The following is a 17,914-nucleotide window of genomic DNA, read 5'->3' as shown; positions in this document are numbered from 1 at the left end:
GTATGAATTAACTTAATTGTAATCGCACTGTAGGCCTTCCTACACAAAGAAATAAGTAGATGTTTGCCCCTCTTCCCCTGTATCTTTCTCGCCGAGAAGAGAAGAGCCTGGTGACGCGAGGTACTTCCCCTGTCCCCTCCCTCTCTCGTTGCAGACGTAATGCCACATTAAAGTACGCATGCGCACTGCCAGTCTTGACGGGAAGGTCTTCGTGGATAGAGAGTCGATACTTCGTTTGATTCAACTGGATACCAACCTCTTTTTGTCTGCATTAATTTCGGTAAGTAACTGTGTTTTCACTCAATCTGTCATCGCTTAAACCACATGTCGTTTACAGACCTGTGATTTCACCCATATGTCGATGAGAGGGAAATGCAGATTTTGCACGTAAATTATGCCATCATGGGCGCCGCTGTAAAGCAAATTTCCATGATGAGAAAGCAATGGCTTTCCCTAAGCTGGCTAGCTAATGTTAGCCATATCACAAGTGTAACCCTTACTATCGGGTTGAATTTAAGGCCGGCCCCGGTGACATTCTGACAACACGTTGCGCTGTAAGACAGATGAACACATCTAGTTGGTTTTGATCGGTGAAGGGTCATATTATTTCACTAACGTTAAACACACTAGGCTAACGTTAGCGGGCCCGGCTAGCTGGCTTTAGCTTGGCGCATGGCTGGGCCCGGCTTCTGGTTAGCCCCGGCTTCAGGTTAGCCAGTTGTCTCAGGGGTTTGGAAATGTGCTGCACCGAGGCCTAGATTTACCGGTATTTACACTGTTCAGTAAGTTAACGTTAATAGTACCTACACTGTTGAAATTAAACGTCCCAGGCTATGTTCAGTGATGTAACTTAGTGGGAAATACAAAGGTGGATAACAAAGATCCAGTCGGTTATCAGACAAACCAACTCTGATTGAAACAAACATCATATTGTTTGTAAAACACGGATTTGTGCCGTTTTGAAAAGTACATCAAATCGAAGTTCAACCTCGTATTTAGCTACTGTGACTGCACTGAAGTGAACTCTAGTCTAGCGTATATAAATAGGATCCTCCAATTACGTCCCGAAATAACTCATAACAAGGGGATAAATTCACTTCTAATTACAATGAAGCAAAGTGACAGTGTGTTAATGTTAAGCCAGAGTCGTTTAGCACTTTTGTCATCAATCTTGAATCGTTGAAGATCGTTTTTTAAACTGGTTCCAAAACTGGAATTCAACCAAAATCGCACCGAGCACCCCTGTTATGAAACATAGTTGGAGGAAATGCTGTAGGCTCCTCAGGATCGTGTATGAACTTGCTTGCTGCTTGTATTTGGTGGAACATAATGTTAACATTTTTTACAGCTTTTATCTTTTCACAGGGTGTCTTTTATGAATAATCAAAAGCAGCAAAAGCCAACGCTTACCGGCCAGCGTTTCAAAACTAGGAAAAGAGGTTTGTATTTTGTTTTCTCTACTTTGCATAATTTCCCTTTTGCTTGCCAAATCATGCACTCTCACTTTTGGCTTTAATTCACCCCAGTTTTGCCTGATCCTTTCTGTGTTTTTGAATCCAACTTGTCTGTCTGGCCTCCCCACAACAGATGAAAAGGAGAGATTTGACCCTACTCAGTTTCAAGAAAGTATCGTACAAGGCTTGAATCAAACTGGCTCTGATTTGGAAGCGGTTGCGAAGTTCCTTGATGCCTCTGGCGCCAAGCTTGACTACCGCCGTTATGCAGAGACACTCTTTGACATCCTGGTGGCCGGCGGCATGCTGGGTGAGTTGTCCTAAAAACAAGCTATAGTATAGAGTGCCACAGGAATGACGTATTTTTTGTTGGCCAACCCGGAAGTTGGCATCATGCCCAAGGTCAATCGTTTCTTTTGAAAGGGGTTTTGGTTGGATGCCTGAAATAAAGTATGTGGTTAACAAGTTTATTATGTATACTTAGGTCTTTGTGTGCAGCAAGATAATCTTCACAAATGAACACCACGTTTTTGATTTTGAAGCGTAAATGCGATCACTAGATAATGCTTAAATATCTTAAAAGTGATGTTCATTTGTTATCTTGCTGAACACAAATACCTGTAAACTTGTTAACCACCACATACCTTATTTCAGGCATCTAACCAAAAACCCATTGACTTGGAGACGAGGGAACCCATGCCAATGCATTTCTGGGTTTTAGGACTCTTTCCTGCGGAATTCTGTTCCCACAGCTCTGCTTTTCACTGATTCACGGGTTGTCTGCGGTTCCTGGAAGAGCTCTTTAAAATGTCTTTGACCACACTAATCTCAATCTCAAGTCCTTTAAGAGGTTTTGAATAACTAAACTTACACTTATAATTTTAGGGCTTAAATTCAGTTTTAGAGGTCTTAACATGTAGCATTTTTTTTTGCTGCAGTGTTTTAAGATGAGATGAAACTTTATGTGGGGAAATTAGGTCATCGCAGCAGCAAGACTCTGCAGGGAAATAATACAGGTGTAATTTAGCTGCAAATAGAGTTAAAAACAAACAACAAAAATCTTCTACGAGACCTTTTGGAAGGAACACCAATTTGAAATGACACATGTATCAAAATATGCTTTGTTTTTAAGTTTGGACAAGATTATAGTCTATACAGGTGTTTTTATGATGCCACAAAAATACATTTTTGCAGGGGTGTGAGATTTTTCTTGGTTCTTCTTGTTTTTGGTTGTGAAAATGAATCGGTCAAGCCTGAAAATGTACAATTGGTCTTAACGATCAGAATGATGGAAGTAGCATTTTATGCTGTCAAACAAATGCATTTACATTAATTGAATTATGAAAGGTTGTCGTGTGAAGAATAAACTGTAGCGAAGGCAAATAAATTCAAGGCCATTTTTATAATTTTATCTCTCCATCACCCTCCAGCCCCAGGCGGGACTCTGTCTGACGACATGACCCGCACCGAGTTCTGTCTCTTCACGGCACAAGAAGACCTGGAGACAATGCAAGCGTATGCTCAGGTAGGAAACACACACAGCTACCGTACTCTGTTTTCACATTTAATTGATTTAGTCTGTTAGCTAGTTAATTAGTTTCACAGGCTTCCCACACTGCCAAGAATTAAACTCCAATGAACTGAACTCGGGAAACTGAAGACTTGTAAAAAAAAAAAAAAAAGGGGGGGGGGGGGTAAACTTTGAATAGTTTCAATTCAAAACAATAGGTACTGGCCTTCACAGAGCCATATCAGTCGAATTCTAAATCTCCACTCAAGTAAATTTTTTCCCCACCAGGTTTTTAACAAGCTGATCAGGCGTTACAAGTACCTGGAGAAAGGTTTCGAAGAGGAGATCAAAAAGGTGAGAGATTGTCTGTGTTTTTAACGGGGAACCCGAACCAAATTCACATGAAGCGACTTGTGTTGAACACTGCACAAGTTGGCAACCTCTTAAAAATGTGTTTATGGGTTGTTGTAGGGGCCTGACATGTCTGTTAACGGGGTGTTTCGGTCAGAAAATGGGTGATTACATTATTTCAGAAGATGTTGCACAGCTGTTGGCTGGCTATTATTGACAGATATACTGTGACTTAACAGATGTTTAACAGTGTTATTGCAGTATATTGTGGGGCAGAAAGTGAGTGGCAAAATGTCTTCAACTCAGTTGAACCCAGGGTATTTGTTTATTCTTTTGCATATCTTACTTCCTGGATGACTGAAATCAATCTAAACAATACCACAATTGTTCCACCAAGTACAGCCACACCCTTACCACAGCCGCAGGGTTGTAAATGTGGGCATTTTGCCAATGCGGAACCAACTGTCATCTAGAGTCCTCTACAAGCTGAGCTGCCTGGTAAAGTGGTGAAAGTAGCCGGTGAATCTTTGATTGAAAGTGATGGCCAACTATGTTAAAAATTAATTATGATCATCCACCAAGATCTGAGCCTTCCTAACATTCAATAACTGTAATAAAATGCAGCTCATGGGTGTTGTTTTCTTTGGTGATATGGTTCAGAGAGCTGCTGGGTGAGCAAGCTTCACTCTACGCTGGAGAGAGAGAGAGCGCGCTGGCTGCTCAGCGGCCAGACCTCATAAATTCCAAAACTTTTTTACACAAAATGCGCTCTACTAGCTGAGTCTAGTTGGAGCTAAAGCATTCACCAGCAAAAAGCACAGATCCATTGCTATTAAAAACACATTGCTCCAAACAGCTATTCCTTTAACCAGTACACACACACAAATTGAGTTTACTGGTGACATATCTTTTTCTTTATTTGTCTGCATGTTAGTTGCTGCTGTTTCTAAAGGGGTTCACTGAGTCTGAGCGCAACAAACTGGCCATGCTGACTGGTATCCTCCTGGCCAACGGCAACATATCAGCCTCCATCCTGAACAGCCTTTACAACGAGAACCTCGTCAAAGAAGGTGAGCGCTCTGCTGGGGGAAAGAAGGAAAATGGCTGTAGCCTCTGCAGAAAAAACACCTAGCTTAGTCTTTCCCTTAAGTCATTCCAAAAATGTTAAATCAGGTATTGGCTGGCTAGATCCAGGCAGACAAACGGACCATATATCTTTAACATGCATATGGCTTTAACATACACTGATCAAGCACAATCTAGATAATGACCACTAACAGCAACTAACATGATACATCATAGTCTACACACTATTAACATGCCTAGTATTTTGAGTAAACATCCGTTAGATCCTTAATAAAAAATATGATTTAATGGGAAGGCACATTAACCCTTTGCTTGGATGTCTCTAACCAAGTAGACGACACTCTAACTTACACCACGTAGGCTAATTATTTACTGTATGGCAAGCACAGCTTGTGTTGTAAGATGTTTGGACATTGTCAGGCTTTTAGAAGACTGCCGACCTCCAAGCCTTGATGCCACCACCCCAGCACACCACCTAGGCTAGAGCACTGGCTGCACCAGACTGATAAGAGGATCTGCAGGAGCCTGTTCACACACTGAAGGATCCGAGTCTCCTCAGGGGGAACAGTCCCTTCCTGAAGCCCTTCCTGAACAGGGCTTCAGTGTTGTGAGTCAGTTGGTTTTGCTGATATAGAGTACCGCAGGGATGACATATTTTTATAGTCGCAACGCGGAAGTCCCGTTCTCCTCATGTGTGAAGATTATCCTGCTGAACACAGGTTCACATTTGAATCAGCTTGCATTAACCGCAGACCTTATTTTAAGCATTGTGCCAAAAACCCATTCAAAAATCCCATAGGCGTAAACAGTGATAGGCGGACTCATTCCTGCGCTACTCTATTGAGCTTCAGGTGATTGTCGTCGCACCATGTGATGAAGCTCTCTATCAGTCCTCTGTACTCCTCTGGGAAAAGAGTCTCTGAGAGTGAAGACAGCATGTTTCTCACTGGAAATTATTCACTGGAATCATAAGTCAATATAGTGATAGAAGACCAGGCTGTTTTTATTATTATTAATAAAAAGAGCGTCATTTAATCATTAAATTCCTTAAGTCTTCACAAAGTATTTTTAGTCTGCAGCTTGACTTGTTGGTGGAGGCATGGAACTGCAAGGCGGTTAATTCTAGTGTTTGAAGCTTCCGTCTTTCTTGCCATTGGATGGAGATGTTTTATAATCGATTGTGCTGGACGGAGACTGACCTGGTTTTATTTTCTCGGTCCAGGAGTTTCTGCCACCTTCGCTGTCAAGCTGTTCAAGTCCTGGATCAACGAGAAGGACATCAACTCTGTTGCTGCTAGTCTTCGCAGAGTGGGCATGGACAACAGGCTGATGGTAAATGCATAACTGCTTGTTGTTGTTCCACGGTGGGGCTAATGCCACCAGCAAAATACTGCTACATTTCAATCATGAGAGACCAGTGGGTAAAATCTGACAAGCAAGCTTGATTCACAAATGGCATGGCAACTAATTATTTTGCATGGCAACTAATTCTTTGGCGTAATGACTGGTAAGATGCTGCCTCTCTTCTTGTGGTGAGAGAGGAGGGCATCTGCTCAGTCTAGGATAGAGAATCCCCCCCCCCCCCCCAATTGTCCACCACGTTGGTGGTGGACTTGGGGAGGTGGGTGGGGAGAAACACAGCTTCAGAGATAAGATCAGCCCAGGTGCAGCGACCATTGAGGTGAACGATCAGGCAGGGAGGATGATGACGCGCTGACCATGGCTATATGTACACATGCCAGGGAAATGCAGCGACAACAATATGTGGCATTTCAAAGATAAGTACCAATTATGGCTCGTGAAAGACAGACGACGTGCTAAATGCAGTCTGTGCTGTAAAATGCTGCTGTGAAGCGGAAAAGCACGAGAGCGCAGCTGCTGTTGCAAGCAGCCCAATTCATCAGTGAGTTTATTTGACATCCACTGATGCGTTAGCGTCCCTGCCTGCCTTACCACAGAAAACTGATGCGTTAGCGTCCCTGCCTTCCTTACCACAGCAACGAAATAGACCAGTTTGGACGTTTCAACAAAAGTCGAGGTAAAGGGATGACAGTCAAACTACGGTAGCATTAAATAAATCCACAGTGAACCAGAATGTCGGCTCCATAATAAATGCCAGTCAGTCAACAGCAATCAGCGACGTGCGTGTGCATGTGTTTCAAACTAAGTAATTTATCGTCACTATACCATTTAAAGAATTTAAAGAAGCAGATTGATAATCAACTTTAATAATGTTTTTTCTGCAAATTGTCTCTCAGCGTTTCTGCGTGGCACTCAAGGTTAGGGCTGGCCAATATTGTGACTAGATGACTTACCAGACTGTTCTAGCTGATCTGTTCTATTATTTGCCTTTACCCACTTAACGTTATTCATTATATCATTATTCACTGGTGATTAATTATCAAAAATCACATTGTGTAAGTATATTTTGTAAGAGTCCATATCGCCCAGCCCAATTTACAATTGAAAATCTAGCCCACACTTTGTAGGAAATACCGAGATATATCATCTTTCGCCATTCAGCCCAAAAATACTGAGATATGATTTTTGGTCCATATCGCCAAGTCAAGTTTATTTGTATAGCCCTAATTCACAAGCATGTCTCAGAGGACTTCACAGAAAATATGTCTAGCTAATTCTAGCTGACACAACGGTAGCAATTACAGTAGTAATAATAACAATAATGAACAATCATATGATAGAGAAGGGGGGTGGAATGTGGGGGAGGAGAGAACAGGGAAAGGAAAGGAGCAGGTGAAAGGGAGGAGGTGGGGAGCAGGGATTGTGGAGGAGGAGAGAGCAGGGAAAGGGAGGAGGTGGGGAAGGCAGGAAGAGAAGAATGTAGTCTGGTTCATCTTGAAAGGGATGTGTGAAGTTGGTAAGCTAGAAAAAGTTGCTTTCCTACCTTGCCGATACATTATGAATTACCACATTTCTATTCACCTTGTGCTGCCTGGCACAATTTGCTATCTTCTGGTACGAAAACGATTGTACTCGTCATTCCGGTTAAATGCTGGCTAGCTCATCTGCTTGCTTGTCAATATGGAAACGATGAATGAAATGTCAAATAATGTAATCTAAACTGCAGATCAGGTGGTATAACTGTACCACATCCATCTACTTTTGGGTGTATAGTGTATGAAATATATGGGGACATTTGCAATTACTTTGTACTGTGCTTTGGAGTGCTAGCAGCGAACACCATAAACAAAGCAGCTGTAATCTCACTTCTGATCTAAAAGTGAGATTACCAAATGACCAGCAGCTCCGTGTCCTAGCTCCCAAAAAACACTGGAAAATGTAGTGAGTACCATTTTTCTCCAAGCGTCGTCTTTGTATGTACGTGAGCACTAAGCTAATGGTTGCTGTGCCACAGGAACTCTTTCCTGCCAACAAACGGAGCTGCGAGCATTTTTCTAAGTACTTCACCGACGCGGGGCTGAAGGAGCTGTCGGACTTCGCCCGCAGCCAGCAGTCCATCGGCGCCCGCAAGGAGCTGCAGAAAGAGATCCAGGAGCTCATGTCCCGCGGCGACCCACAGAAAGAGGTGAGTACTGTGGGCTCTAGCATTCAAAACCTCCCGTCTACTCTGGGTTTGGTCTGGTTTAGTACTGTGGGCTCTAGCATTCAAAACCTCCCGTCTACTCTGGGTTTGGTTTGGTTTATTTGTGCAGATAAAGAAAAATACATAGCAGAGAAAGAAATGCATGTACATTGCCAGTGAGGTATAAAGCCCAAGATCAGCTTATATGGAAACCTCACCTAGGTTATTAGTAATTCAATTACAATCAAAGTACACTGATTGAAAGTTGTTGTTTTTTGTTTTGTCTGGTTTCATTCAGCAATTCTACAGCAGCACAGCCACGACACTACCAACACTCACTGCTGTATGTTTAATGAATGGAAATTTTGCCGTTTAACTTCGCATTTTAAAACACAAAGTAGTCCAATTCTGATAGGGAATTGTATTTTAACTAGTGGTGGGACTCGATTTCTTTTTATCTAATTAATTAGAGGCTTTGTAATTAAGTAATCTCAATGAATCGCATTTTAATCGCATATCAATATTTGACATTTTTCAATTCAAATGGTATATGAGTGAATCAGTGAATAGGTAGTATTTAGTACCTTATTTGGCACATAGCAGTCAGTAGACTGAATTAATTATCCATTTACAGGTTAAAAAGCAAACATGAGCACAGGTTAAAATGCAGACATCATAGTAGCTTCACTAACTAAAATATAACTTTCAGTCATAAACAAAAGGAGACCAGACCAACAGGACATGTTATGGGGTATGGAGGAGGTTCAGGAGTCTAGTATATGGTATGGGAGAGTTCTGATGTTTTTGTGAGGGGATTGTTCAGTTAGAACAGACGGTACATGTTGCTGTATTTGTATTTGTCAGACGTGGACTTACTCATCTTGGCTCTGAACCCCGTCATCTGGTCGAGTGTGGGTTGGCGAATCTGCTTCCTCGTACTACGACTAATGTTAGCATCACCAGCATGACCAGCCCTAATTTTAACACAAGAATACAAAGAATATGTATAGGGCGAAACTTAATTCATTCCCAAGCATCGCTGCCCTTGGAAATTTGAGTAAGCGCTGTGAAAATCCCTCTCCAGACAGTGTTAGCATTGCCAGGGGAGCTGGGTAATTTTCTTTTTTTTGACCATGCACATTGTCAATTTGAGTCAGTCATTTGGAAGATAACATGATTTACCATCCAACCAATTAAGGTTGCTAAATGTGACTCACCGGACTGAGCTTAAACATAGGTTTCAGTTTGGTCTATTCATCCCTTTGGATACCAGTGAAGTGAAGACTAACTAACCTGGCTGCTGTGTTGCTCTATTTTGATTGTGGGCGGAGGGAGCCAGTCTACCAATTGCATCTATATCGTTGTCTGCAGCTACAAAATGTTGAACAGGCAAATTACATATTCCTCACTGTGTTAGCCTTCGTGTTTCATGTTGTGATGTCAATTCTTCTTTAAAATTAGTCAACTAGTTTATGTGCTGCTTGGGTAGCATTAATTGAAAATAACCAGTAAAACCCTCAACTAAATGACTTCAGAGTTTACCGTCGACCACAATGTGGATGCAATTAATTCTCCAAGCCTTGTTTTCTTAGACATTTATTCCTGTCATCTTTCAAATAAAAGTTGGGGATATCTGGGAAGTTTTGATTGCAAAATGAGTACGGTAAGTAAAGTAAGCATGCAAATCCTATTGGCTGTTGAAAGTGCCGCCATAGGCAGCTTCTGACATTGAGCCTACATTAGCAGTTTCCCTTGTTGCTCAACATATCAGGAACTGAATGGACTTTTGGTGAGTGTTGTCTCCCTGTCTGTTCAGATTATCGCCTACACCAGGGAGGAGATGAAGAAGTCCAGCATCTCTGAGCAGACCATGATCGGCATCATCTGGACCAGTGTGATGAGCTCAGTGGAGTGGAACAAGAAAGAAGAGTTGGTGACCGAACAAGCCATCAAGCTCTTGAAGGTACGCGACTGTGTGGCACTAGACAAAAAAACACATTTAACTCGTTCAATTGGCACAGTTCAATCTCCACACTAGCAAAGTATCACATCTTTATTTGAAGGAATCTCATCTCTGTGTCATAGTGGTGCAGTTTGGGTATTTCTCGAAAACCTTTCCAGAACACAATGATGCATATAATGCATGCACAAACCTCCCTTAAGCCCAGCAATGTGTATTTTATATGAAATGTCTGTCTATTCTGATTCACATCATTTGTTGGCTGCATAGTGGCAGCAAAACACCATCTGGTCATTCTGTAGAGTCAACAGTGTTGACAGATGCTGAAATTGCAACAGGACGTGCATCATTTTAAAATGGGAGAGTGCAAGTCCGTAGTTCATTCTGATGATTTAGTTGGCCTTTTACAGAAGTATATTTAGGAATACATGACGAGTTTAAAGAATAAAGCATTTATACAAGGAATAATTTCCATCAAATAGTGGGCGTCTCAATCTGGGACAGAAGTTGTCGTCCAGCAAAACGGAGCAGCAGTGGTGTGGTGGCACTGAGAGGCTTTCGCTACAAATTTGTTATTGTGTGACATCCATTAGTTATAGATTAATCATTTCTTCTGTATTTTTTATGTATTGATTATAGGGCTGCTCGATAAATCGATTTTGAATCGTAATCGAATTAATTAGGACAATGATAAAAAAATGAAAATCGTAAAATCTGTAAAGTCTCTCTGGAGGCTGTGACTACTGCTGGCTACTAAAGACAGCAGCAACAAACTTATTTCAACCCCTCCAAAAAGCACAGTGTGTGAGCACTGAGCAGCGTGTTGCACTGCGAGCTGTGCAAGATAACGATTACCACAACACACACGAACAAAGACGTTATCACTGGATGCTGAAATGTTGCCTTGTTCACATAACCACACGTGAGGCCACTGAGTAACGTTACCAGGACTCGCCTCCAAAAGCGCAAATCCACCAGTGTCAAGTTTTAAAAATATTTTTGCGGTTGCATCTTAGAAATCATTGGCCCCCCAAGCTGTCGCTGAATGTTCCCATTCCCACCTTGGGAGAAGAAGCTGGTTTGTCTGATGGCTCTGTCTCTCTGTGTCTGCAGCAATACAGCCCTCTGCTGAAGTCCTTCACCTCCCAGGGCCAGTCTGAGCTCAGCCTGCTCCTGAAGATCCAGGATTACTGCTACGACAACATACACTTCATGAAGGCCTTCCAGAAGATCGTCGTTCTCCTCTACAAAGGTGGGTGCTGCGGAGTCGAGTGAGCCGTGTGACCAGTGTAGGAAAGTTAACAAATATTTTGGGGTCAACTTTTGCCTAAAAATGGGCATATTTACAAAATTTTACATAAGTGTCCCACCCTTAAAACGGGTTTTCAAGAGCCACAACCAGCACTTCCCCCAACCATCTGTTTACCACTGGTACCTAAAAGGAGGACAATATATAAACATTTTTAAATGAGATCTAATGCCCTCATCCTTCATGGTCCTTGACACACTGTCCCCTCCCTGGTCACAGCGGATGTCTTGAGTGAAGAGGCCATTCTGAAGTGGTACACTGAAGCCCACGGCGGCAAGGGCAAGGGCGTGTTCCTCGAGCAGATGAAGAAATTCGTCGAGTGGCTGAAGAACGCAGAGGAAGGTAAGAATAAACCCACTGATGTGACCTGAAATGAACAGTGTGTGTAGTGTTGTCAGTCAAAGTTTACTGCATTGGCATGTACTGTGACTGTAATTGGCAATCGGATTAGTCTAACCCAGCCCTGGGTTAGACTCATCCGATACGTCGATCACCATCTACCGGTACATCGCAAAGGCCGTGCTGGTAGATCGCCTTCCCATTCATAAAAATCCATTTAAGAGAGGGGGAGAAAGAGAGACGCGCGCTAGTGGACAGGCGGACCCTCCAATGTAGGATGAATGGAACCGTGTGCGCGTCCGCATAACCGGTAACTACAAGTCCGCAGCTGTCAGCGGACGCGAAACACGGATAGTATCAGTCTAGAGAGGACGCGTACAAAGGGCAGCTGTGAGGACATGTGGAAAGAGAAGCATACTAGTAACTGCAGATCTCAAAAGCAGGTAAACCACTGTGGGATTAGCGAGAAGTTTGTAAAAGGAGGACAGAGCTATGAGTGCTTGTGCAGAAGTGTACCGGTAGTTTAAATGTAGGCTACAGTAGGGAATCAGCCACTGTGACTGCACTGAAGAATATATCAATCAACCCGTTTGAGAGCAGCAAAAACTAAGCTAGTTTTAGTTTGGATTAGAGTTGCTTCGATCGATCGGCACTTGATCGGAATCGGCCGATTTGGCCTTTTTCGGCTTTGATCGGAGTTATCAAAAGTGCCGATCAAACAAGGCCGATCAGAATGACACAAACTCTGCAAGAACTTCTACCAGAGACGTTTCAATATAGAGAGAGTGCACTCCCAGGCTGCCAAGTAGTATTCTTCCGGTCTCCTAAAGGGCAGCTTGTGATTGGCTGTCTCTCCGTGTCATGAAGCTTCATTGGCTCCCAAGTTTCCTTAGGGCGTGTGGTGGTAGTGGCGAAAAAGTGTTTGGAAGTTGCACTCTCTCTATAGCGAAAGCAGCTTGGGCGAGAACAAACAGCACAGCAGCTAACATGGTGTCGCCTGTCTGGCAATTTTACAACTTGTTGGAGAAGGACAACAAATTTGCCGTTTGCATTGTGTGCTCAAAGGAGATACCGCGTGGAGGAACGCAGCAGAAGAGTTTCAACACTACGAACCTCATAAGACATTTGAAGGTTTCCCACGTCAAGGAATTTGAGGAGTTTACAAAGTTGGCGAGCGCGCGGCAACCCGTACGCCACTCACTCAGCTAACTGTAACAGAGACATTGAAACGACAGCAAACCTACAGCAACGACAGCAAGAAACGAAAATAAATAAATGCAAAGCTGATGGAATTCATATGTCTTGATCAGCAGCCGCTGTCTGTTGTGGAAGACCTCGGGTTCAAACGCCTCATATCCTGCTTGGATCCACGTTACACGCTGCCAGGACGTAAATATTTAACTGACGTTTGCCTGCCGGAATTATACCAAATTGTGTACAAGCACATCGAGAGCCTTATGAAAGACAACACCACGTCAATCAGCTTCTCGACTGACATTTGGAGTTCGAGTGTCTGTCCTATGTCCATGCTGAGCCTAACTGCGCAGTTTATTGATGAAAAGTTCGACCTGAACAAAGTTGTACTTCACTCACAAGAGTTTTCTGGGTCACACACCGCGGAGGCTATCGCTGCAGCTTTCACAGACATGTTCCAAGCTGTGTTGGTGCACATGTTGTGTACATAGTATTATATTTTTTGTTTTATAAGACTATTTATTTTTCCACAGGAAAGCTACAGTATACAGTCTACTCTGTAATAAATAATAATAAAACGGTTGTCAATTCATGATACTTTCTCATCTCCTAATTTTAATACTTAATATACAATGTCGATGTTGTTAAGAATAATTAAATATATGAATAATGCGACACAATAAATAGAAGGCTTGAATTGATGGATTTGACGCGGTGATCGGTGATCGGCCATATCGGGATCGGCAGATACTGCTTCCAGTGATCGGTGATCGGCCTCAAAAAAGCTGATCGGAGCATCTCTAGTTTGGATATGAATGTCTGTTCAATATCCAACCTAAAACTAACTTAACTGGGGTGCAAAATCTCCTCTTTAAATTCAGCGTCTGTTTTGGTCATAGCCTTGAGAGAGGAACAGAGCGGAGGGGAGATAGATAGAAGGAGAGAAATACATGGAGAGAAAAGATAGATGGATAGATGGATATCTTAAAGCCCCTGGAAACCAAAAATATGTTTTGAGTTTGGCATTCCACAGAAAAAGTTTATAAAATCAGGTTTCAAAATCATGAAAAACTAATAAGCAGTATTCTCTGCTCTGAAACTGTGGGGTGTGTCTGCTGAAGGGCTCCCAGTGTTTCCCCCCTCCCCTCCCAGTGGTGCTCAACTTGATACATTCTGATGCATTTTTTGAATTTGCAAGGTAGAGGCACTTGACGCTTCAGCCTGATGGTTCATTAGTCAGCAGTAAAGATAATATTGGATCGATACCAATATTGCATTTTAAAGCAGATATCGGCCGATACTAATGAGTTGCAGCATCCCTAAATCAATCAATGGTTTATCCCACAGGCCCTACAAATGTGTGGATTTTGAGAACAATTAGATAAGGCCTTGAAAGTCTTTGAAAATGAATGGTTTGGCATTGATTTTGTGGAAGAGTGTAAAAAAGGGGCGTCTGAGGATAGGATAGACTTTTATTGTCCCGAAGGAAATTTGTCTTGAACATACACCTTATGGCTGCGGTTTGGCAGACAACACGTACATACAGACAATAGGGCTGTCAATCTCCCTCTATAATCAAATTCGAATTTCAGTGCTTTATACATTTTAATATTCGAATTATATTCGAATATTTTAATTAATTTTTAATTGAATTAAAAAAAAAAAAAAAAAAAAAAAAAAATTGGTCTGAGTGAATTGTTGTCTTCTCTTATGTTATGTTCTGATTCTAAATATAGCTGAATCTTTGGGTTTGACCAAGTAAAACTTTTTCTAAGCATTTTACCAAATGTAGATGGAAAAGTGAATGGTGGATGAATATTCAAAATAATATTAGGCTTATCACAAATAGTCCAGCAATGATGTTTATTTAAGAAAACATGTTCCTTGTACAATGTACATATACATTCATTGCATTAGAAAATAGGTCAGATAACCAGAGCTTAGTTAATATTCATCAGTGATGTATTGGTGCTGTCTGAAATGCTAAAATAAAATAATTGATAATAAAAAAAGACACAGCCTTTGTTTGAGCTCCTTATCAATAAACAAATAAGTAAACTTTGCCAAAACAACAATGAGCCATGAACAAAAAAAAATCAGTCACGTATTGCACTTAAGAGCTACAGGTTTACATTCAGTATAGCAGCTTCAACAGTCAACTTCAGTTAACAATGAATGAACATACATTTTAAGAGCTACAGGTAGGTTTACATCAGTATAGCAGCTTCAACAGTCAACTTCAGTTAACACTCTTTTCTTCAAGTATGTTGTCAGAACTTGTCACTGTTCTAGTGTTCTAAAAAAAAAAAATATATATATATAAAAAAAAATATATATATATTCGTTTTTAAAAAATAATAATAATCGAATTTCGTTCATAATTATTAAATTCGAATAATATTCGAATATCAAAATTCGTTTCAACAGCCCTAACAGACAATATATACAGCACATACAAGAGATTATAAAAGATTATAAAAGATATATTTGCTAAAAACAGAATTGCACATTACCCAGATTGCACAACACTGTAGCCTTCTGTATTTAGATTAAAATAGGTAAAAACGAATATAGTCTGTGATTTAAAAAATATATATTTGCTAAAAAAACAGAATTGCACATTACCCCAATTGCACAACACTGTTTATCTTCAATATTTAGATTAAAATGGATAAAGACAAATATAATTTAAAGTAGCAGTAAAAACAGTACACAGGTTAGGGCTTTGATGGACAAGGGGACGAAAGAGTTCTTAAAGCGGTTTAACATGCATTTGGGGACCCTGTAGCGCCTGCCAGAGGGGAGGAGCTGGTACTCGTGGTGGAGCACATGGGTAGGATCAGAGCAGATCTTTTAAGCCTGTCGGATGATTGTTTTTTCAAAGACACCCTGGAGTGAGGGGTGCTGTCTGACACCCATGAGTTTCATGAGGTCTATATTTGAACAATTTCAAGTCCTTAAATTTCACCAAATGGAAACATTGAAAGTCATTCAATTAGAATCGGTCTGTATGAAGTCCTGCTGTCCCTGTACCTTCTCATTTCCTGTACATTAACTCTTGTTTTTAGCGAGATTTTAAAATGAGTTTTCTCTTCGCAGAGTCAGAATCGGACGAAGAAGAGGCGGACTGAAACCTCCATGGCTCAGTCAAACTTATATCTTTTTTTTTTTACTTACCAAGTAGCAGCAGCAGGGTTCCCACGGGTCATTGAAATCCTTGAAAGTTTGTGAAATTGAAACTAAAAAATCAAGGCATTAAACGTTTTTGAAAATAGACATGGGTCATTGAAAGTGCTTGAATTTAGGGGTTTTCCTGCATAGAGAATTACGAGGCGGCCGCCTTGTCAAATTTCGCTCCGCCTGCAGCTCTCAACAAGTGAAAACATGATTTTCTAACAAGCATTGTAGTCGGTGGATTTCCGTCATTTGCAATTGGGGCATTACCTCGACATGGTGGCGTGGTGTTGTATCGTAACCAGTACAGTGACCTGGAAAAGGTGCTGCCAAAACTGCCAAAGAGGAAGAAAAAGTAAAGTCTGCACCACTCGGCAACACGCCACCATTTCCGTTTGAATAAACGTTTTGGTACGTGTTGTCAGGGCTGAACTCAACCCTGGTCTTGTAGATAGCAGTGGTGGAATCAACTCGTAAATAAGCCTGTCTCTATCGCTCAACTTCCACAATACATTTTTTTTTTGCAATGTTGTGTTAGAGAAGGCAAGAAACCACATAGTCCGCCACACATTCAAGCCTCTCTTTTTAATTGTCTGTGAGCTTCTGCTAGTTCTCATTATGTAACTGTAATTAACCTTGATCCGTGCCTCAGACTGTCATGTTGGGTCCTTGAATTTGGGGAATTGGGCCTTGAAAGTCCTTGAATTTGGTGTTGAAGATGTGGGAACCCTGAGTAGACTGTCTCTTCCTCTCCACGTCTTCTTTCTCTTCTACCTCCTGTTACTTAGCTTCCCCTCATCCCCAAAACATTTACATGCTGTTTAAAAGACAGACTTTAGGGCCTCAGCGGACAAGTCGACTCCTCTTATTCCTAACACTGGCAGGTTTTGTGAATTTAAACCTCAATCATGAAAATTCACAAGTCGGTAATGTTTTTGGCGTCTGCTTGTACCGGAAGCGGAGAAAAACAACTCTTTACCCCTCTTTTCTCCCACTCACCTGTAATCTTTCGATATTAGTGTTATCTTGCCTTCTGTATTTTATTTTTATTTTTTGGATAGGAAACATTCCACGTGAGCGTGCAAAATGCTGCTGCCAGTTCTTTCTAATCCCGACCCCGGAATCAGTTCATATTGGATTTTGCCGTGCGACCACAAAGGCAGCCGTAAACGTTAATTACTTTTTGCAATATTGCCAAAGGTTTTTATTTCACCCCCTCGTTCTTTCATGGCCCTGCTGATGTTTTGACCTGCGTTCGCTTCTCTAACTCCGCCTTGTTCTTTCACTCTGGGTGAACCCCAACTGACAGGCAAGGGCAGGACACGCCCCTGTTAAGATGCCTCGCCAGCTAATCGATTATTTTTGGTTTCTACTTTCTTTAATCTGATATAAACCAATTGACTTTTTTATTAAATAAAGATTATTGAAATTATTTCACAGAGTTCTTTGGCTTCTTATTCTTTATTCCTATTTCTTTCACTGCAATACCAGAAATGTAAAGTTTTTATTGGTGTCCTTGGATTTTTTTTTTTTATTACGATTATTCATATAAACATTTTGTGTTGCATTTTCTTTGTTAAATCTGAACATTTAATTGGCATTAAAAGTGTGCTTAGCAAGTTTATGAAACTGTGGCCTTGGTGTTCAGCAAGATCGTCTTCACAAATGAGAATCGGTTTATGATTTTTGAAGCGTTTTCTGAAAATCGAGATTTAAAATTAATTTACTCTTCAAAAATCATAAATGTGCTTCTCATCACAGTTTCATAAACTTTTGTTAACCAGACCTTATTTCAAGCATTTAACCAAAATCCCGACACAAGAATCCCATTTTAGAGACGAGGGAACCAGAAGTGCTAACATCCCGGTCTTTGGCAGGTCTTGGCACTCATTCCTGCAGTACTTACTGCTTTATGTTCATGGATTTTGTTTCATGAGTAATTAATTGGGCCTGAGTGATCTCTAATTCTGTCATGTCAAACTGATTTGGAGTC

At 41.3% G+C, this 17,914-nt stretch overlaps 1 protein-coding gene across 2 annotated transcripts; it reads left to right on the top strand.

Annotated features, from left to right (window-relative positions):
• Positions 1-179: 179 nt before the first annotated feature.
• LOC310773494 (eIF5-mimic protein 2-A-like) lies at positions 180-16,023 on the top strand. Of its 2 annotated transcripts, none has more exons than XM_083633386.1 (12): positions 180-280; positions 1,366-1,439; positions 1,588-1,764; positions 2,885-2,979; positions 3,253-3,318; positions 4,250-4,385; positions 5,624-5,733; positions 7,778-7,948; positions 9,762-9,908; positions 11,019-11,157; positions 11,434-11,556; positions 15,847-16,023. In XM_083633386.1, exons 2-12 carry the CDS (start codon positions 1,376-1,378, stop codon positions 15,876-15,878), a joined length of 1,260 nt encoding a protein of 419 aa, XP_083489512.1. In that variant the 5' UTR covers positions 180-280; positions 1,366-1,375; the 3' UTR covers positions 15,879-16,023. The 2 variants fall into 2 exon arrangements, with proteins under 2 accessions (XP_083489512.1, XP_083489511.1); XM_083633385.1 differs by having other exon boundaries at positions 186-280; positions 1,349-1,439.
• The last annotated feature ends 1,891 nt before the right edge of the window (positions 16,024-17,914 follow it).

The sequence above is a fragment of the Poromitra crassiceps genome (genome assembly GCF_964638095.1).
Source record: "Poromitra crassiceps genome assembly, chromosome: 3".
Classification (NCBI taxonomy): domain Eukaryota; kingdom Metazoa; phylum Chordata; class Actinopteri; order Beryciformes; family Melamphaidae; genus Poromitra; species Poromitra crassiceps.
This window is presented reverse-complemented; position numbering and strand designations above follow the sequence as displayed.

What these genes read in the sequence shown, in the direction of transcription:
- LOC310773494 (XM_083633386.1), top strand. Translation starts at nt 1,376, where the DNA reads ATGAATAATCAAAAGCAGCAAAAGCCAACGCTTACCGGCCAGCGTTTC. An exon ending in TTTCAAAACTAGGAAAAGAG is followed by an intron (nt 1,440 to 1,587) that starts GTTTGTATTTTG and finishes TCCCCACAACAG; the next exon opens with ATGAAAAGGAGAGATTTGAC. An exon ending in TCGAAGAGGAGATCAAAAAG is followed by an intron (nt 3,319 to 4,249) that starts GTGAGAGATTGT and finishes TCTGCATGTTAG; the next exon opens with TTGCTGCTGTTTCTAAAGGG.